General features: G+C 45.6%; 1 protein-coding gene across 1 annotated transcript in view; it reads left to right on the plus strand.

Moving 5' to 3' along the window:
• LOC310798609 (rho guanine nucleotide exchange factor 2-like) overlaps positions 1–16,078 on the plus strand; it is a 68,475-nt gene extending 52,397 nt beyond the window's left edge. Inside the window, exons 14-23 of the mRNA XM_083661152.1 lie at positions 3,720–3,787; positions 3,977–4,219; positions 6,077–6,154; positions 6,981–7,021; positions 7,660–7,701; positions 10,818–10,868; positions 10,989–11,150; positions 13,281–13,454; positions 14,428–14,587; positions 15,450–16,078. Coding sequence (XP_083517278.1) covers positions 3,720–3,787; positions 3,977–4,219; positions 6,077–6,154; positions 6,981–7,021; positions 7,660–7,701; positions 10,818–10,868; positions 10,989–11,150; positions 13,281–13,454; positions 14,428–14,587; positions 15,450–15,499 — 1,069 coding nt within the window. The 3' untranslated portion in view covers positions 15,500–16,078. The remainder of the gene's footprint in view (positions 1–3,719; positions 3,788–3,976; positions 4,220–6,076; positions 6,155–6,980; positions 7,022–7,659; positions 7,702–10,817; positions 10,869–10,988; positions 11,151–13,280; positions 13,455–14,427; positions 14,588–15,449) is intronic.
• The last annotated feature ends 5,271 nt before the right edge of the window (positions 16,079–21,349 follow it).

Genomic DNA, 21,349 nt, shown 5'->3' on the forward strand with positions numbered 1-21,349 from the left:
AGTACATGCAGTTGTTTATTTTAATTATGGATCATAATACAATGCAATTCTAAATGCACTTTTATTTTAAAGGTAGCCACACAGTGAGAAAAAAGAAAGTGAGAAAAAAAATCATGTATTCGGGAAAAAAAGTGATGCATCGATTTAAGATGCATCGAGATGCATCGATAATCGTTATCGAATCGAATCATAGCCCTCTGAATCGTAATCGAATCGAATCGTGAGGCCAGTGAAGATTCACAGCCCTAATCTCTACTGTCTGTCTGTCTGTCTGTCTGTCTGTCTGTATTCCCTGCCCCTTAACATCCGAAACTCTGACACACTCACTTCTTTCAAAAACCAACTCAAATCCCACCTTTTCAAGAAAGCCTACAATATCTGACTTCTACCTCCACCATCCTTTTTCATTTTGTAAGCCCTATATTTGTATTTGTTCTGTATCCGTGTACGTTTATGTTATACTGTACTGTATGTAAAGCGTCTTTGAGTAACTAGAAAAGCACTATATAAGTCATGTATTATTATTATTATTATTAGTGTCAGTCCTGTCTGTCTGTCTGTCTGTCTGTCTGTCTGTCTGTCTGTCTGTCTGACTAAAGCTTAATTTATACTTACGGTATTATAAAGTGTCGCTCAGCAGATGGTCACAGACGAAAAAGAAAGTGTCGCTCATGGTGTTGTATTTATACTTCAGAGGACGTTCGCCTCGGTTCAACGGTCACGTGACACCCGAAAGCTATAAGCAGACAGCCATAGAGAGGGAACGAAATGCACAGTGAAACCACCTCGGAGGCAAGATGTAACGTACTTGGCTGCAGCCGCATATAAACGACACACAACCACACAACTCACCTCCTCTCTCTCTGGGAAATTGGTCACGACGTTCTTTGTGATTTTCACAAAGTTATACATCAAGGACAGGCTGATAAAAATAGCGGGGAGACGTTCATTCATTTCAATCGAACGAAAACTAGCGGGTGGACCCCAACCAAAACAAGGAAGTCAAGCCTCAAGCGCGTGCCGTCTATATAGCCAATCAGACTTGCCCAATACTATGACGTAGTCAGCGACACTAGACATTTCACCAGGTAGCAGACACTGCTGCTCGCCGACACTTGAAAGTGTCGACTCAAGTCCTCATTTCTGTCGGCGACCGTTTCAAAAGTGTCGGCAGACAAAGCATAAATTGGGCTTAACTGTCTGTCTGTCTGTCTATACTCTGTATACTGTCTCTCCTGTCTAGAGATGCATCGATTGATCGGCCATGACCAGGTAGATCAGTCTCATATGTCCGATTCACTAGCAAGGACCAAACCAATAACGAGATCCATTTAAATGATTATTGAAGACGATGATTGATGAATGATGAGCATAGTTTCGGCTTGCTGAATTTGTTGTGGGGAGGCTTTGTAGGGAATCCGCAGCAGTGCCTGAGCAGTGCCTGAGCAGTGCCTGAGCAGTGCCTGAGCAACGACGGACCCAAAAAACCTCCCATTACTTAAGGAGGTGAGTAGTGAACAGGAGGAATGCCAGGCGAGGAGACGAAGAGAGGATGCGTAGATGCTATGATCTGGGATTAGGGTTAGGGAAGAGAGGGTCTGCAGATGTTCTGCTCTGGGATTTCCAGAAGGACAAGTAGTTTACGAGGGCCTCGAAAGGATTCAGCAGCAATTGGACTTTGAGGTAGAAGATGGGTGTATGTTGACCGGATTGATCGTTCTACCTGGGTCAAGCGCAGTGGGAGAATTGCACAGATTTACTTTTCTATAACAGTATGTGCTTTGCACCATTGATTTCTGTATGAAAGTTATGTTATTTAATGTCATGTTTCTTTGTAGTTTATTTGTGCTGCTTTTTGTTCCCCCCAAAGCTTATGTTATTTCAGTTATACTTAAGTACAGTTACTGTCCTAGAACATTTGCATATATCCATCTTAAGATACACTACCAGTCAAAAGGTTTGGCACACCATATTTTTTTTAGTTTTTTACCATTTAGAATAATAGTAAAGACAAACTATAAAGTAACACAAATGGAATAATGCTGTGACCAAAAAAGTCAAACAAATCAAAGCGATCTTATATTTTAGATTCTTTCAAGTAGCTGCCCTGACTTCATGACATGTTTCATGACTTTTCATATTATTCTGAAGCAGCGGGGGGCCAGAATGTATATAGAGGAAACCCTGTCCCCGTAGAATAGCGTCGGCTCTTATGGGCTCGATTTTGAAGAGAGCGGAGGAAGCGACCCGGCATTCGTTTGCGAGCTCCAGGGGACAATCTCATGCCAACTACAGTACCAGCAGAAAGAGTGACACCAGTGTCCAGATTGACGTCATGCAGAGGAGTAAGTTGGTTGTTGTACCGGTCTACATGTGTTTGGTGGAGTTGGAGGAGGCTTATGACCGGGTTTCCCGGGAGATACTGTGGGAGGTGCTCCGGGAGTATGGGGGTCACTACTCATCCACTCTCTGTACGCCCAGAGCGGGAGCTGTGTCCAGGTTCTCTGCAGTAAGCCAGAGCGGGAGCTGTGTCCGGGTTCTCTGCAGTAAGCCAGAGCGGGAGCTGTGTCCGGGTTCTCTGCAGTAAGCCAGAGCGGGAGCTGTGTCCGGGTTCTCTGCAGTAAACCAGAGCGGGAGCTGTGTCCAGGTTCTCTGCAGTAAGCCAGAGCGGGAGCTGTGTCCAGGTTCTCTGCAGTAAACCAGAGCGGGAGCTGTGTCCAGGTTCTCTGCAGTAAGCCAGAGCGGGAGCTGTGTCCAGGTTCTCTGCAGTAAGCCAGAGCGGGAGCTGTGTCCAGGTTCTCTGCAGTAAGCCAGAGCGAGAGCTGTGTCCAGGTTCTCTGCAGTAAGCCAGAGCGAGAGCTGTGTCCAGGTTCTCTGCAGTAAGCCAGAGCGGGAGCTGTGTCCAGGTTCTCTGCAGTAAGCCAGAGCGAGAGCTGTGTCCAGGTTCTCTGCAGTAAGCCAGAGCGGGAGCTGTGTCCAGGTTCTCTGCAGTAAGCCAGAGCGGGAGCTGTGTCCAGGTTCTCTGCAGTAAGCCAGAGCGGGAGCTGTGTCCGGGTTCTCTGCAGTAAGCCAAAGCGGGAGCTGTGTCCGGGTTCTCTGCAGTAAGCCGGACCCAGAGCGGGAGCTGTGTCCGGGTTCTCTGCAGTAAGCCAAAGCGAGAGCTGTGTCCGGGTTCTCTGCAGTAAGCCAAAGCGAGAGCTGTGTCCGGGTTCTCTGCAGTAAGCCGGACCCAGAGCGGGAGCTGTGTCCGGGTTCTCTGCAGTAAGCCGGAGCCGTTCCCGGTGGGGGTTGGCCTCCGCCTGTGCCTTGTCACCTATCCAGTTTGTGATATTCATGGACAGGATTTCGAGGCATAGTCGTCGGGGGGATCGCTGATTGATTGCGGATGATGTGGTCCTGATGGCAGCGTCGGAGGGAGCACTTCCTGGTTTGTGATGCTAAGGAGGTTAGGAAAAGGAGGAGGAGCAAATGGGCCGATCAGTTCTCATCTGAGAAAGAAAGAAAATCGTAATCGCCGGGTCAGACTGAAAAAAATTGAAATCACAATCGTCCGAGAAAATTGCTGCAACTCTATTCCTGTACTGTAGCCTAGTGCACAGTGCACACGCACGCACACGCACGCACGCACGCACACACACACACACACACACACACACCTACATGTACACACACACACACACACACACACACACACACACTAACAGTCTCCTATGTTGCAGCTGTCCGTCCAGAGAAGAGTTTCCTCTGATAGAGACGGAGGACAAAGCCCTGCTGCGCAGACTCAGAGGTAGGCAACTCTTCCTTACTCCTGTCCCCGCCTCCTTACTCCTGTCCCCGCCTCCTCTCCTCTCATAACTCTACAAACTCCTCCTTACTCATGTCCCCGTGGCACATCTTTTTAACTAATTTGTCCATGAAAAGTCCTTGAAACTGATCATTACAAAAGAGTCTCTCTCCCTCTCTTTCTCCTCCTCAGCGGACATCCAGCAGAAGGACAGGGAGGTGTTGGAGCTCCTGCAGGAGAGAGTGACTCTGTTCTCTGACCTGGTCGAGGCCTCAGGCGGCGGGGCCACAGGCGGCGGGGCCACAGGGGGTGCGGCATCAGGGGGAGGGGCCTCAGGGGGCGGGGCCTCAGGGGCCCCCTGTAGGAACCTGTTCAGAGCCGACACGCCTCACGCTCCTCAGGCAGAACACATCCTCACCACTGCACTCGCACAAGGTACAATAGGAGCACTCTGGGCTCAGCCAATCAATCTGATACATTTGATAAGTTAAAGCAGCTACGAGCAAGATTTTCGATTGTTATTAACACATTCACTGCCAGCCTTTTTTTTTTTACTGTAGGTAGCTTTTGCCAGAGGGTTTTTTTGAGGATTCTGGCTCATTTTACAAGAGCCAAGGATAATTTTCTGCTTGGAGTTTGTCAACACAAAGTTCACAAAAGTACTAATAGAATGTGTGCTTTCTCTGTCTAAAAGAGTTAGTTTGTAGAGTTAGTAGTTATGTAGATATTAGCCGTTGAGTACAGCATGGTTTCAGCGTCTGAGACAAAAAGCTGAGATAATCGCAGTTTTGTGAAATTCAATATCAAACAGTCACTTTAACCATTTATTTTTGGCATCAGTGAGACATCAGACATAAACAATATAGTTCTGAACAGTAATTTCCTCCATAGCAGCACCCGCACCCCCTCTCCTTACAACTCCTCCCTCCGTGGGCGTGTCTCCGTGTTTGTCAGTCACAAGCCAGTCTCTCCTGCCTGTCTGAGCAGTGAGCAGCAGCCTCTCTCTGGCGGTCCCTCGTCGGCGAGCGTGGATGTGGCTTAATCCGTTCTTGGATTTTCGGTTGAGAGCTTTGACGAAGCCTTGTGTGACTCTAGGCTTATGCTGCGCGCTTCAAAGTGTGCTTTCCACCCAGTCCACCTGTGGAAGCCCCCACCGCCGTGCGCCCGTGTGAAAGGTTTTCGCCTACAGTATGAGAATGAGGCTCGTTCGCTTCTGGGTCCTCGGTTGAGCTCAGCTGGAATGCGTGCGTTTCTGGCCAAACAACACTCAATAGTCTGAGCACCGTCGCCACTCAGTGGGTCGGCGGAATGGATTGCACACGCCCGGCGGCTCTAACAGTATAATAGAAGATGCAAAAGGGCCAGATCAAGGATCCACCGTCAAAAAAAAAAAAAACGATTTTTTTGACGTATCCATACGTCGCTGGCAGTTAACGGTTGGATTCTGCTTGACGTATGCATACGTCGCTGGCAGTTAACGTGTTAAACAGTCTAAATTTAATATCGATGCATCACATCTTACCTCTAATAGTAGACGAGACCAACGCCGAGTAGTCTCGCTTGAACCCCGAGTGAATCGGCCAGTGTAGTCTGTCTGTGGCCAGGGCAGATCAGGAAGTGAAATGAAACGGTTTGCAGCAGCCACTTCGGCCATAACCACAAAATAACTTCCAAAAAAACTGTTAGAATATAACGAGAGATGTTCGCGAGAGTAGCGAGCCCCTGCATGGCGTTCTCCTTGTTTATGGTCTGTTGCTAGGCAGAGCGAAACAGCGGAAGGCAGGCAGCTGCCGTGAAGCGTTTCGTTTCACTTCCGGGTTTATCCGGCCTGCCGGTAGACAGATAGAGAGAGAGAGAGAGAGAGAGCCCCCTGGTGACGCGAGGTTAGTAGACAGACACAGACTCTATAATCATCAAGAGAGCAATCTCCGATTCACACGGCTTTGGTCTCAGCTACTATTAGAGGTAAGATGTGATGCATCAATATTATAATTATACTGTTTAATAACAATCGAAAATCTTGCTCGTAGCTGCTTTAATGATTTAAATCTTTTTTCATCATTATAGTTATCTTCAGTTCAATTTCATCTCTCATTGGTCTTACTTTTGCCTCAGATCTTTCTTCTTAGTAGGTCTTAGATAGATATTTATTCTGTTCTTTTTACTTCTGACATAATACTTCTGTGTGTGTGTGTGTGTGTCTGTCTGTCTGTGTGTGTGTGTGTGTGTGTGTGTGTGTGTGTCTGTCTGTCTGTCTGTCTGTCTGTCTCTCTCTTTATGTTTCTCTTCCAGTTGACAGACTGACTGAGGTGTTATTGGGCCCTAACATTGAGCTCTCCACTGTAACCAACGGCAACCAGGACCTCAGCAGTGAGTCACCTATCTGTTTGAAACAAACTACATATATCATAGAGATATCATACAGATAGAAAATTAATATATTAAACAATGCAAAATAAACAATTAGCAATAACATCTAAGATTGAATAAAGAAAGAGTCTCTGTAAACCAATACGAGGGATCAGTGTTTGGTAAACAAACGGCAGCTTATAATGGGACCCTATGGAGCCAGACTTGACTGTCTCGCGCTAGCAAGCTGTGCTTTTTACTAAATTCACTTCATTTTAAAAACTGCGACAGTTCACACAACTTTAACACGACATACATAATATACATCAGACCCTTGGCTTGAGCTACTTCTGCTCTCACTGAAAATCTCAAAATATAGGCGATGTGATGTATATACTGTTTGTTTGGCACAACACACATACTAGTTAACTGCTGCGGTTCCGGGTGGCATATTCGGGTGTTGTGATGTCACGCTGATTTGTCCTATAAGATGCTGCAAGTTCCAGTTGCCTTTTTTTTATGAAACAATTGTTCTTATCTGGCCCGCCATCATGTACACTAATGGCTTAGGAAGAAAAGTTGCACATGGAGTTGTCGCCCCCTGCTGTTACTTTGCACCCTAACTGACCACAGGCTCAACTGTTCACACTGGCTGCTGCACTGTACAGCAGCTGGATAGAAAACATGTAGCATAACAGCTGTGTGTGTGTGTGTGTGTGTGTGTGTGTGTGTGTGTGTGTGTGTGTGTGTGTGTGTGTGTGTGTGTGTGTGTGTGTGTGTGTGTGTGTGTGTGTGTGTGTGTGTGTGTGTGTGTGTGTGTGTGTGTGTGTGTGTGTCTCTGTCTCAGATGGAGACTCCTGTGAGGTGAATGGCAGCTCATCAGCCAAGGTAAATGACCTTTAACCTTTGACCTCCAGGCATGCTGGGAGATGTAGTCCCTCCATTCCTGGTCTCCTCCCAGTCAGTTGTGCACAGTAGACCTAACCTTCCACCTACTCCCCGGGAGGCCACACCTCCTCAAAGGAGGCCACACCTCCTCCAGTAGTTGACATTAAAGGTCCTATCCGTAAGTTCTAAACTATTACTGACACCACTGGCCGTTAGAGTAACTGCAGGCAGCGTGTGAACGAGCTGTGGCGCGGGCACCATACTTGCACGCGCACAAGCAGCAGCCTGGCAACAGCAGACTGTGTTGGTTGCTTTGGTGCATGTGTGGACGTGAGTATACAGAATGACGAAAGCACAGCGTCGTCCAAATGACGGACAATATTGCCGTAAACAGTGTGATTTGCAACACAACGATATAAACGATAGAGCATCATATGAAACGATAGACATTTTCTATCGTGAAAACAATATATTTCGTCATATCGCCGCCCAGCCCTAACAGACAGTAATATTGTAAAGTAACTTAGTACTTTCAAATGCAATTAACTAGTAATATGTAGTATATTACATTTTGAAAGTAACTTGCCCAACACTGGCTCTGAGTTTTGATCCAATCATTGTCTGTCTTTCTCTCTCAGGACAGAAACGGTAACCAGCTGCAGGACCAGACACTCAACCAGGTACCAAGTCTTATAAAAACCAAATGACAAACATCTTTATCTTTATCTTTATCTTTATTGTTTATTGAAGCAGGGACAGTACACAATAAACATATTGCACCAGAGATAGCTAAGAGCTAATTTGCATCTGTAGTCCCTGGGCACACAGAGTCCTGTGCGCACACAGTACATATCAAATACAGCAATTAAATGAAAATCCTAATGTCTAAACAATCAAGATATATGACAAAAAATGATACTTACTATTAGCAAGATACTACATTATGTAAGGGTTAATGTACGACGAGGTGTCCATTATCACTTTTTAAGGGACGACGTGGAGGCGTGAACCGTCCGAGGCGAAGCCGAGGATGGTTGCCTCCGCGAAGTCCCTTAAAAAGTGATAATGGACACCTCGAAGTGCATTAACCCGCTTATACCATGGTCACTTGCCAACAAAACAATAAGACCAGTCATTTATATTTCCATGTGTAATAAATAAAGCAATCTAAATGGCTAAATGTCTGTTATTCATACTGTAAATCAGTCTTCCACGAAATAAAATAGTCCCTCCCACCTCCACCACCCGCTCCGTTTTAAAGCCGACTCAAACGTTAACTTTATTACAGGAATGCAGGTTTAACGATGTTTTGCGTTCTACATTAAATGAAGACATTACCGTTTGGCAGCTTGCTTTATTTTGTATGATAGATACGTATTGGCCAAGTATATTAACATTTAAGAGCGAAGAGTTTCAGGAAGTGAGAGTGAGAGAGCAGCGCCCTGCGTGTGCTGCTGATGTGGTGAAATGCAGAGAGAGTTCTCTCTCTCTCTCTCTCTCTCTCTCTCTCTCTCTCTCTCTCTCTCTCTCTCTCTCTCTCTCTCTCTCTCTCTCTCTCTGTCTCTCTCTCTCTCTCGTGCACGAGCCGAGGGAAATCTTCTCTTTCTCGTCGAGAAGAGCCTGGTGACGCGAGGTTAAAAAATCTCCGAAACGAAAATCAAAATTGTAAATAAGAGTTATTTTTGATAAACTGAGCACACAGGGGTGATTTAAATACTTACTTTGACCGACTCAATTTTTTTCTCAAGTTCCAAAATTGTCATATTAACCCTTAACGGGGGTATAGAGCTCAAACTGCTCTCCTGATAACACTGATGAAACTATGGCGCATTGATATGAACGGTGAACAGACCATTTAGCTAGGTGTCCATTATCACTGTACAATATCACTTTTTAATGGACACCTTGCAGCCAATCAGAATCGAGTATTCACCCAGACCATGGTATAAACAATGTTAACAGTAAAAATATAACACATAGAGGTAGATAGCAATCCACTAAAATCACACATTGGCAAATGAGGTAGTGGTAAAAAAAATTAATGACAGCACAGAAGGAAACAGTATATGAGGCCACACCAATGACTATAGGTGGCCCAAAGACTGACCCTCTCTCAGCCACTTCTTAATGGAGGATTTAAAACCTCTGAGGGTACTACAGCCCTTAATTACTGCTGGCAGGGTGTTCCGCAGCATGCCCGCCTTGACCGTGAATGCAGCTTGACTAAATGTAGTCAATCTAAAAGGCACGCAACAGTCCCTTCTAGTGGAGGCTCTTGTTGTTCTCACACTGGTGTTGCGATTTGTCACTAATTTGTTGAAAGGCGGGGGGGGCAAGGCCGTGGAAGATCTAATACAACAAACAGACATTTGCCATCAACAGAAAATTCTCAAACATAGAAACATTCATTTATAATCATAGTGGAGCTGTTTTGTAATATAAATATTAGGGCTGTCAAACGATACATTTTCTTAATCGCGATTAATCTTGCGATTAACTATAGTTAATCACGATTAATCACATCTTTGTATCGCATGTTTAAAATCCCATTATTTTGCATTTCAAAGCATTTTTAATTCGATATTAATAATTCTTACCAGTGTGTCGTGATTGGGAATCAAATGAATGCAAATAAATGTACTTTGTGATCTTGAATTTTAGATTTATCTTCAATTCAATAGAAGTGCAATGTAGACAGGAGGTAACAATGTCTACAAAATATATCTAAAATAAGAAGGGAGCTCCTTGAAGTTTTACAAGAATAGTATTTAATCCCGAAGTAGTATATTCGTGTCCACAGCAGTGTTACAAACAGAAAATATCTTCATAAGGGTACACAGGGTCTGTGTTTTCCCCTACAAAATATATCTTGATATGATAATAAATGCACAACAGTGCAGTACACGCTTCAGAACCGATACTTCCGGCGGCGGCGCTGTGGAGCAGTCAAAACCCAAAATGACACAGCTGAAGAAGGCTGTATCTGAGCTAAAAGCTTTGGCACTTCCATGTGAATAATGGCTCGGTACTGGAAACTATTGATAACGTGTATATCGGCGTGGAGCCGACCTCCCAGTGGCTAGAGGACCCGTGCATCCGAGACTCTGAAGGGAGAATGATTGATAAGTCTTGCGTTGAGGCTAGGGCGACTCTAGCTGCTCCGGTATGCTTAGCTTTTAGGTGATAGCTCAAACTCGATGTACTTCGGTGATATTTTAATTCCGTTTGACACAAGGTGCAAACTACTGTTGACTTGTCCACTGTGCCATTTGGGAGTTTTTTTAAAGAAAAACGAGTCATTTAGAAGCGTGTTGCTAGCCATGCCTGCAACAGCAGGAGACAGGAAACCGCTGCGACCGGCTTGACTACAAGTACGGGTGCGTCCAAGGGACAAAATAGCGGCATGCGATTAATGCGATTAAAAACAAATAACGCGTTATGGTCGGCCCTTAATCGCATCGTGATTAACGCCTTAACGCTGACAGCCCTAATAAATATATAGTTAGTAAGTAGTTAGTAAGTCATATTAATATTAACAGTAATATATCTCACTACTATAATAAGGCGGAGGGTTGCACAGGGTTGCATGCTCGATGAGCGTGCTAGAAATGAGCACACGACCTAGAAATGAGCACACAAACCGTGTGAGCATGCAAAGCTAGAAATTAATTTCTACTGTATTATAATATATAAACTAATATGAATATTACTGTCCATAGGTATTAGCAGTGAATGATTGTAGTAAGTAGTTTGTCCTTACGGAGTCTTCAGGTGTTTATTATTATTATTATTTCAGGAAGTGTGTCAGCGACTGGTCAGTCTGAGCACTCAGCTGCACGCTCTGCAGGTAAGTTTATTATTGTTGTTGTTGTTGTTGTTGTTGTTGTTATTATTATTACACTGTTTGGGATTTTTCATACATTAGTAACTGATAAAGCTCCACCCCCTCCACTGACTCCGCCAACAGGCTGCTGTGATTCGTCAGGACTCCTTCCTGGAGCTGTCTCTCAGGACAGGCACAGCCCCAAGCCCCTCCCCAACAGGCTCCGCCCCTCCTCGTCTCAGTCGCTCAATGTCCAGAGACACGGGGATGGATGCAGGAGGCGAGACGGCTGCGCTCCAGAGACAGGTGAGAGTAGTCAGAATGTCTCCAGAGACAGGTGAGAGTAGTCAGAATGTCTGCAGAGACAGGTGAGAGTAGTCAGAATGTCTCCAGAGACAGGTGAGAGTAGTCAGAATGTCTCCAGAGACAGGTGAGAGTAGTCAGAATGTCTGCAGAGACAGGTGAGAGTAGAGACAGGTGAGAGTAGTCAGAATGTCTGCAGAGACAGGTGAGAGGAGTCAGAATGTCTCCAGAGACAGGTGAGAGTAGTCAGAATGTCTCCAGAGACAGGTGAGAGTAGTCAGAATGTCTCCAGAGACAGGTGAGAGTAGAGACAGGTGAGAGTAGTCAGAATGTCTGCAGAGACAGGTGAGAGTAGAGACAGGTGAGAGTAGTCAGAATGTCTCCAGAGACAGGTGAGAGTAGTCAGAATGTCTGCAGAGACAGGTGAGAGTAGACAGAATGTCTGCAGAGACAGGTGAGAGTAGTCAGAATGTCTGCAGAGACAGGTGAGAGGAGTCAGAATGTCTCCAGAGACAGGTGAGAGTAGTCAGAATGTCTCCAGAGACAGGTGAGAGTAGAGACAGGTGAGAGTAGTCAGAATGTCTCCAGAGACAGGTGAGAGTAGAGACAGGTGAGAGTAGTCAGAATGTCTGCAGAGACAGGTGAGAGTAGTCAGAATGTCTCCAGAGACAGGTGAGAGTAGACAGAATGTCTTCAGAGACAGGTGAGAGTAGTCAGAATGTCTGCAGAGACAGGTGAGAGTAGTCAGAATGTCTCCAGAGACAGGTGAGAGTAGTCAGAATGTCTGCAGAGACAGGTGAGAGGAGTCAGAATGTCTCCAGAGACAGGTGAGAGTAGTCAGAATGTCTCCAGAGACAGGTGAGAGTAGAGGCAGGTGAGAGTAGTCAGAATGTCTGCAGAGACAGGTGAGAGTAGTCGAAATGTCTCCAGAGACAGGTGAGCGTAGTCGAAATGTCTCCAGAGACAGGTGAGAGGAGTCAGAATGTCTCCAGAGACAGGTGAGAGTAGTCAGAATGTCTGCAGAGACAGGTGAGAGTAGTCGAAATGTCTCCAGAGACAGGTGAGCGTAGTCGAAATGTCTCCAGAGACAGGTGAGAGTAGTCAGAATGTCTGCAGAGACAGGTGAGAGTAGAGACAGGTGAGAGTAGTCAGAATGTCTGCAGAGACAGGTGAGAGTAGTCAGAATGTCTCCAGAGACAGGTGAGAGTAGAGACAGGTGAGAGTAGTCAGAATGTCTCCAGAGACAGGTGAGAGTAGAGACAGGTGAGAGTAGTCAGAATGTCTGCAGAGACAGGTGAGAGTAGTCGAAATGTCTCCAGAGACAGGTGAGAGTAGTCAGAATGTCTCCAGAGACAGGTGAGAGTAGTCAGAATGTCTCCAGAGACAGGTGAGAGTAGTCAGAATGTCTCCAGAGACAGGTGAGAGTAGAGACAGGTGAGAGTAGTCAGAATGTCTCCAGAGACAGGTGAGAGTAGACAGAATGTCTCCAGAGACAGGTGAGAGTAGTCAGAATGTCTGCAGAGACAGGTGAGAGTAGTCAGAATGTCTCCAGAGACAGGTGAGAGTTGTCAGAATGTCTCCAGAGACAGGTGAGAGTAGAGACAGGTGAGAGTAGTCAGAATGTCTCCAGAGACAGGTGAGAGTAGTCCGAATGTCTGCAGCTGTTGCTTGTTATGCCTCCGCCGGCGATTATGGAGGCATTATAGATTCGGGTTGTCTGTCCGTCCGTCCGTCCGTCCGATGTTTGTTAACCTGATATCTGAGGAACGCCTTGACGGAATTTCATCAAATTTGCCTCAAACGTCGGGTTGGACTCAAGGATGAACTTATTCGATTTTGGTGATCGAATGCCATTTTCAAGCTTGTTAACGTGATATCTCAGGAACGCCTTGACGAAATTTCCTCCAATTTGGCGCAAACGTCGACTTGGACTCACGGATGAACTGATTCGATTTTGGTGGTCAAAGGTCACTGTGACCTCATGAGCCCCATTTCCAAGCTCTTTAATGTGATATCTCAGGAACGCCATGACACAATTTAGCTAGACATATAGCTAGACACATTCTCTGTGAAGCCCTCTGAGACATGCTTGTCAATTATGGCTATACAAATAAACTGGACTTGGCTTGACAGGTGAAGATGCTGGAGGCGGAGGTGTTCAGGCTGAAGGAGAGCGAGCGGGCGACCGAGGTGTCCAGGCTGAAGGAGAGCGAGCGAGTGAGGAGCCGGCTGGAGGAGCAGCAGGAGGCGCAGCCAGCCCGGAGGCGGAGCAACGGAGACATCAGTGATGTCATCACGGGTGAACAGGTTAGCTGTGTTAGGGGTTGGGTACCGAAACCCGGTACCACTATGGTACCAGTATTGATACCTGTACCTTTACGATCAGTACTACCGGTACCGAATTGCAACACAGATTTCAGTACCTCCTTTAGGTGCCATGCCTGAGCTGCTGATTGAAATATCTTCCCTCCGGTGCGCCGAAACCACTGTACGCGGGTTACCAATACAGGCTAAAGCTAACCCAAACCCTAGCCCAATACAGGGTTTGGGTTTGTGTTAGCTCTAGCCTGTATTGTTAACCCATGGCAGGAGGCGAGTGTGCGTGTAACATGGTCAAACTTCTTTGTTTTAGTGAGTTTCCTTGCTGCTGTATTTTGAACCAGCTGGAGCCCTCTGGTGGCTGAATTTGGCAAACCGGGGAATAGGGTGTTAAAGCAGTCAAGACTGGGTTTCAAATGCCTGGATTATGGTTTCAGCATCGGTCATAGATGATACATTGTTGTGTAAATGGAAACATTCTGACTTGGTTATGTTCTTGATGTGGGGCTGGAGTGGTGGAGCTCTGTGGTAACCATCAATAGTAGGTTCAACTCTGCAAAAGGATGCCTGTTTGCCGTCTTTAGCTCATTTTATCAGGGTTTAAAAGCAAAACATTGCCAGACATCCACTTTCTTATACCACACTGACACGTATCTAGGTTTGATTGGTAGGTGCAGCTGTGGATCATCAGCATAACAGTGAAAACTAATACCATGTCATGACATGGCATGATGTCACTGAAAGCCTTTCCTACCTTTCAGTGAAAGGTAGCGTGTATGGGAAAAAGTAATGTCCAAGGACTGAACCTTGCGGCACACCAAACCTGATTTGGGTAGATTTGGAGGGAGCATTGTTATGAGAATATAATTGCTCACATAGGTCTCCAGGGCTTAAGGCTTGAAAAGGTAATTTATGGTAAAATACGCTAATCTAAACTAAGCTAAGCTAACTGTCTCCTCAGCAGATGACCAGAAGGCGGGGCAGCAGAGAGCTGGAACCCTGCCCCCTCGCCCCATTGGCTAGTCAGGAACCAGTGGACCAATTAGATGGTGTCCAGGAAGGGAATGAGGAAGAAGAGGAAGACGAGGTCCGGATCTCCCCACGCTCCGAGAGCCCCAGAGGTCAGTGTATATCTCAGATGTGTGACGGATCTATAGCCTGGTAAACCCATCCTGATAGCGTGACCTCCAGTGCTGTGGTCAAGTCACCATATCTCGAGTGAGAGTCGAGTCTCAAGTCCCCAGTGTTCAAGTCTGAGTCCAAGTCACCAAAGAAGAGTCCGAATCCTCTCCCCAGTACTGTACCCGAGTCTGAGTCTGAAGTTACTGAACATGAGCATGAATCCATATGTAGGTGGAACACACTTCCCTTGCACGACAATAATGTCATTGTATTAATATAGCTATCAATATGGCAAATTATTAGGGCCTATTACAAAAAGCTAACAAAAACAAAAAAAGTCTTAGTCCGAGTCCAATTCCAAGTCTGGGTAATCAGTGCTCAAGTCCAAGTTGAGTCACGAGTGCTGGACTCAAGTACTACAACACTGTTGACCTCACATGCTGTATCGCCCACATACCGCCCCACATATATTTCCTGAAATTACAATTTAACCGGGTGGACCAATCAGAGACTGCGTCGTAGTTAATGCCGTAACCGGGCAAAACATGAACGTTAGTAGAGTAAACACAGACATAAGTGCAGTTATTGCAGAAATACTGTAGAATCAATAACAACAATTAAACAAGAACAAGAGTATGCCAGCCGAGTTTCTTGGCGGAAAAGACATTTTCGCCATTCTTCAGACTGCTACGTAGAGCGAAACAGGATTCATGGTCACGTGGTTTTTACCTGTGACATTATCTTTGCCGTCTGTATTTCTGCATTTTTATGTTCTGATTATGTTTGGTTTCTTACTGTTTTCTGGTCTTATTTGAACTATTTGACTCGTCCCTGCACCTCGTCTCTCTCTCTCTCCTACAGATCTGCAAGACATCCCAGAGGAGACTGAATGTGGACCGGACCCCAGTTAACAGCAGATCCACCCTGAAGCAACACATGGACACTACAGCACCCTCAAGTGATGATGTCACAGTGATGTCACAGTGATGTCACAGATGGACAGACAACAGAGTGATGTCACCTTATCGTTTTCATGTCAGACTTTTCCAGAAGTCGTGTCGCCTTGTGTGCAGGAAAGCCGGTTTGGACTGTTGTCTCCTGGTATTCCAGTTAAAAAGTAAAATGCTGCTTTAAGACCGTGAGTTCAACTCCAAAAACCAGAAGCACCAAACCGGAGGACCAAACTGTCTTCAACCTCCAGAAACAAGCCTGAGATTGAGTTTAGCTGTCAGTTAGTCCTGAAATGTTCTTTGACGGATTCTCAATGTTTTTTTAATCATGATTTAAACAGACTGATTCTTTTCCGTGGAGCTGAGGAGAATGAGTGAAAAACTCTGTTGTTAGAATATGGCAGTAGTTTGTCTGTAGGCTGTAGGCTGTGCTGATAGTTGGCCAATGGGAAATATAATCTGTTACTGTATAATGTAACTGTAACTGTACTGTAACCTGTTTACAACGGCCTCAACTAGAGCTGGAGCAGCTGGAGGACTGGGTGGGCTGTAGGAGGGGGAAGGGTGGGGCTGCATGGCGTAGAGGGCAGGGGGAGGGGAGGGGGCATTGTAGCTAACTAGCTAGCTCACAAGCCAAATGAGTTGAATGAATTTTATGAAGGAAATCTGGTTTGGATCGCTGTGGATGACGGTCACATGCTACTTAACATTGTTAACCACTAACCTAGTGGCACACGGTCGGTGACTCGCTGTTCTGATTGGTGGCAGTGCTGCTGACACCCCTTTTCCACCAACGAGGCACGGGTTTTTGTTTCCGGTTCGCATGCCTAATTTTGAGCCGTTGGGAGCATTTCTACCCTAAAATAAATGGATTTGGAACTGGAAAACTTTGCTTCCCATCTGGAGCCAAAAAAATTGCCGGTTTTCAAATGTGAACTGCGACGTCATGCATTGTGCAACAACGGCCTCTGTTGATGATCCTTGATTCCGATGTTCACTAGATAGACATCTAGTTGGACTGCATTTGTATAGCGCTTTTATACTGTACCCAACACTCAAAGCGTTTTACAACAAGGCCCCACACACACACCAATGGTGGTAATTACCTAACAGGGTGCTGGCACAATGGGGCGGCTGTAGCTCAGGAGGTAGAGCGGGTCGTCCACTAATCGCTTTGGATAAAAGAGGTCGGTGGTTCGATTCCCGGCTCCTTCAGTCTGCATATCGAAAGTGTCCTTGGGCAAGACACTGAACCCCAAATTGCTCCTGATGGTGTGGCAGCACCCTGCGTGGTAACCTGCCGCCATCGGTGTGTGAATGGACCTACTGACTGTAAAGCGCTTTGGATAAAGGCGCTATATAAATGCAGGCCATTTACCATTTACAACCATCGGGAGCAATTTGGGGTTCAGTATCTTGCCCAAGGGCACTTCGACATGCGGACCGGAGGAGCCGGGGATCGAACCACCGACCTCTTGATTGGTGGACAACCCGCTCCACCTCCTGAGCCACAGCCGCCACAAGAAAGCGCCGTGGCTCCAAGAATCCTGAGTGGAAGTCCTTCAAGAACCAGAGCTAATTTGGTGGAAAAGGAGTACGAGTGAAATCGGTCCGACAGTAAGGTGTGATCACCTCAAAGGTTAGCCTCAATACACCCTGCTTCTCATTCTGGATCTCAGGTCCACACATATGTATTTGTATGTATATGCACTGCAGGCTCCATTCTCAAAGGCCCTACTTGTTCATACATATAGAAATCCCAATAAAACAGTACTTACTAGCCATCGAAACGGGCAATTCAATACAGAGCCGTTTTTGTCATGCCAGAGCCTGTAATTTCTATTTTTCTCGATGAGTAATTACGGGTTTCCACCCATCTAGAGAGGGCGCTGTTTCCCCGCCTTGGAAGTGGAAGAACAACACCATTTTCAGTGGAAAAGATCTGGCATGACAAAAAAACAGCTCAGTATTGGAAACTACGCAACATTTAAGAAAAAGAATAGCCCGACTTGATAGACAACAACCTTGTGTGTAAGGCAAGTACTGTTTTAATGTGATTGTTACATGTATGAACAAGTATGGCCTTTGAGAATGGAGCCTGCAGTGCATATACGGCATGTGGACCTGAGACTCAGAATCAGAACTGAGTCTGGCGTTGAGGCTACCCAAAGGTTAGAGTGTGGAGGGTGGGGTGTTATTAGGGTAGGTATGATGGTTAGGGGGTGTAAACATGGGGGTTGGGGGGTATTACCTTGTCTTCAGTAATTGACCTCTAGAGGCCATGTGGACCAATCACAGCCAAAGTTGTTGAGGTGTGAAAGGTTGAGCAGTGCTGGGATCCTGTTAGTCTCGCAGTAGCCAGCCGTACGTCTGGGGCAAGTGTTTAAGGACCGCCCCCTGAGACCAAAACAAAATGCGTGACAGACATGATGATTCCGTTACAGCCCAGCCAATCAGGCGGGCCACAGGAATTCCTATGGCAAAACCAGGAAATGCTGACTAGTGATTCAGACCTTCTGCTACGGATGGTCTGACCATGTGACGGCTCCTGTTAGCATGCTAGCCCTTTAGCTTATTAGCGCAGACCACAGTAAACCAGATTTTCTTCCAAGGAACCCAGCATGTTTCTACCCAGCACATCCTGCTGATGACATTATAATGTATTCACTGTCCAGTGTTTGTTAGTTTGACGCTAGATGATGTTAGTTGGACGTAGAGGTCTGCACGGGGCTGCAAATGAAGCCCAGCCCGAGCCCGTGACTTTCAGGCCCAAATGTAACGCAAAACACTTAAAGCCCAAAACCGACCCCAACCCCAAAATCAAATCCTTCCTATTTAAAAGTATTTGCCTCGTGGTCCGTGTATTTTTGTTCACTCTATTTTCTTTTCAGAAACACAAGTTCCAGTTCTCAAAATTGAGGCCGATGCACGGGTAGTACCAAAAACTGTAGTTCCTTGAATGGCCACTTGAGAGAAAGACAGCTTCAGGAGCAAGCAAGGAGCTTACGAGCCCGACTCGGCCAATACCCAACATAGCCTACATTCTGGGGTTCTGTTGGGTTTGGCTTAGGCTGTAGACCTCTACGTTACCCAGACTGAACTCAGTGCCAGAACCAGGGTGGTTTTAAGCTGAACTAAAGCTGCATTCAAGACAACTCGGAACTCTGAAAACTTGTAAAATATTAATTGAATGGTTGTCCATGTAGAACAGGAGTATCGGGTATCATTCCAGAGCTCCAGTTTCTCCGACTTGACAACGCGGAGACTTTCGTCGTTAATCGAGAATTAAATTATTATAAGCGTGTTTGTTGACATTTTAACACATCATCCATCCATCCATCCATCCATTTTCAACCGCTTATCCGGGGTCGGGTCACGGAGGTAACAGTTCCAGCAGGGGACCCCAAACTTCCCTTTCCCTGGTCACATTAGCCAGCTCTGACTGGGGGGATCCCGAGGCGTTCCCAGGCCAGCGTGGAGATGTAAACTCTCCTCCTAGCCCTCGTTCTACCCCATGGTCTCCTCCCAGCTGAACGTGCCTGGAACATCTCCCTAGGGAGGCGACCAGGTGGCATGGCATCCTTACCAGATGCCTCAACTAGCTCTTTCCTACGCAAAGGAGCAGCGACTCTACTCTGAGTCCCTCACAGATGACTGAGCTTCTCACCTTGTCCCTAAGGGAGATGCCAGCCACCCTCCTGAGAAAACCCATTTCAGCTGCTTGTATCCACAATCTTGTTCTTTCAGTCATGAGTCATGACCCATCCTTCATGACCATCGGTGAGAGTAGGAACGAAGATCGACTGGTAGATCGAGAGCTTTGCCTTCTGGCTCAGCTCAGTTTTCATCACAACGGTGTGGTAAAACTCCTTCACTTGGGGTAAGGAAACTCATTCCCTACCTGGAGTAGACAATCCACCAGTTTCCTGCTGAGAACCATGGCCTCAGATTTAGAGGTGCTGTTAAATTGAAGAACATTTACTTTCCGAAACAGAATGGACAGAAATATATCCGCCAAGAATTCTGTCCGTTTTGGGACGGATCGGTGTGGCCTTACAGCGGGAACGCAACGATGTGGGAAGTCCCCGGGTTGTTTTGAACGCAGCATAAACCTGAAGTGACTGAAGATGACCAGGCTGGACCCAGAACATTGGTGGCTTCTCTTCTGCTGAATAGAGTACTGCACGGATGACATATTTTTGTAGACTTAACCAGAAGTCCCTGCACTTCCTGGTTCCTATGTGTAAAGTCAATGGGATTTTCGTATGGGAATTTAGGTTAAATGCCTGCAATAAGGTATGTGGTTAACAAAAGTTTATGAAACAGCGAACTTTGTGTTCAGCAAGATAATCTTCACAAATGAGGATGACTTTTATTATTTTTTAAGCATAAATATGATTTTTTTTAAATCAAGATTTTCAGAAAATGATTCAAAATTCATAAAGTGGTCCTCATTTCTGAAGATTATCTTCACAGGTTCCTAAACTTGTGTTGTAAGAAGTGCATGACTTGTGGGTTGGTCTATAAAAAGACATCATCCCTGTGGTACTCTGACCTGAAGTCATGCTCTGTATCAATATGTGATCAGCTGTGGAAAAAGAATGAATCTTTGTCAATGATTTATGTTGTGATTTGATTGTTTTTATTCTTTGACTTACTGTAGCCTACATGTGTGCTCTTTATAAAGCGAAAGAAATATACCGTATGGGTCTGGTGTAGTTCTTGTGTGTGTGTGTGTGTGTGTGCATAGGTAGCGGAACGCATCTGAACTTGGGGGGGCCGGGGGTGTGTGTGTGTGTGTGCGTGCATGCGTGATGCCCATAAGCCAGGCATCACAGTGTTTTTCACCAATGAGGCAGCAGCAGCACCCCCTTCAGGCCAAACAGGCTCACAACACACTGGAAAGCATACGTTTAACCAGAATCCAAATGTATTTTCAATATTCAAAATTATGGATTTCTTGAATGATTTTTTATTTTTTATATCTGAAATTAAAATGATGACTAGTAACAATAGGATTGTAGATTTTTTCCTAGTATACGAGGGATCAGCCGTAAACAAACCGCGTCACTGGGTGGCAACGGCAATGGAGCCCGAGTGCTGCGAGGCTTGAGTGTCAGACTCTAGCCGGCCAACTGTTTACATTTTAAAAACTGCGGCAGTTCACACAACTTTAACACGACATGCATATATTGTAAAATATAATTGATAAGGAATGAGGAGGATGGGTTTGGGTGAGGCAGGAAGCTAAAGACTGCGGCCTAGTTCCAGGTGGGGCCCAACACTGTCGGCCAGGACAGAATACAGCAGAGGCTTGAATCCAACACCAGTTTATTTATTAACCATATGTTGTTGCTGGTTTGCTGGTAATAGAGAAAGAGAAGAACATAAGTCAATCCATAGTGATTCAACAAAAGTAACAATTAAATCCAAACATCCAAACAACTTTCCTGAAAGCTTCAACCAGCCACAGACCAAACTCTAAATTGTCGCCACCTGCTGGTCAAATGCTGTAAAAGCAACTCAACGACAAGTTTGTACACTGCACACTGCACTAGAATATTTTAATAATCGTGGTATCATTGTGTAAGTATCCTATGTATGACAGTATATATTAGTTTACACAATATGTTCTATTTGTAGAATTTATACATACCTTAAAGTCAAGCTGAACCCAAAAATGACTTATTTTATTTTAGTTCAAATACCTAGGTATTCAGTGCACCTATTTAATAATGTATGACAAAAATCTAATTTCTTTAGTTTTTCACACATTTTCACATCAAAAGTTCATTTTTCAAGATTTAATTC

The sequence above is a fragment of the Poromitra crassiceps genome (genome assembly GCF_964638095.1).
Source record: "Poromitra crassiceps genome assembly, chromosome: 26".
NCBI classification, from domain to species: Eukaryota; Metazoa; Chordata; class Actinopteri; order Beryciformes; family Melamphaidae; genus Poromitra; species Poromitra crassiceps.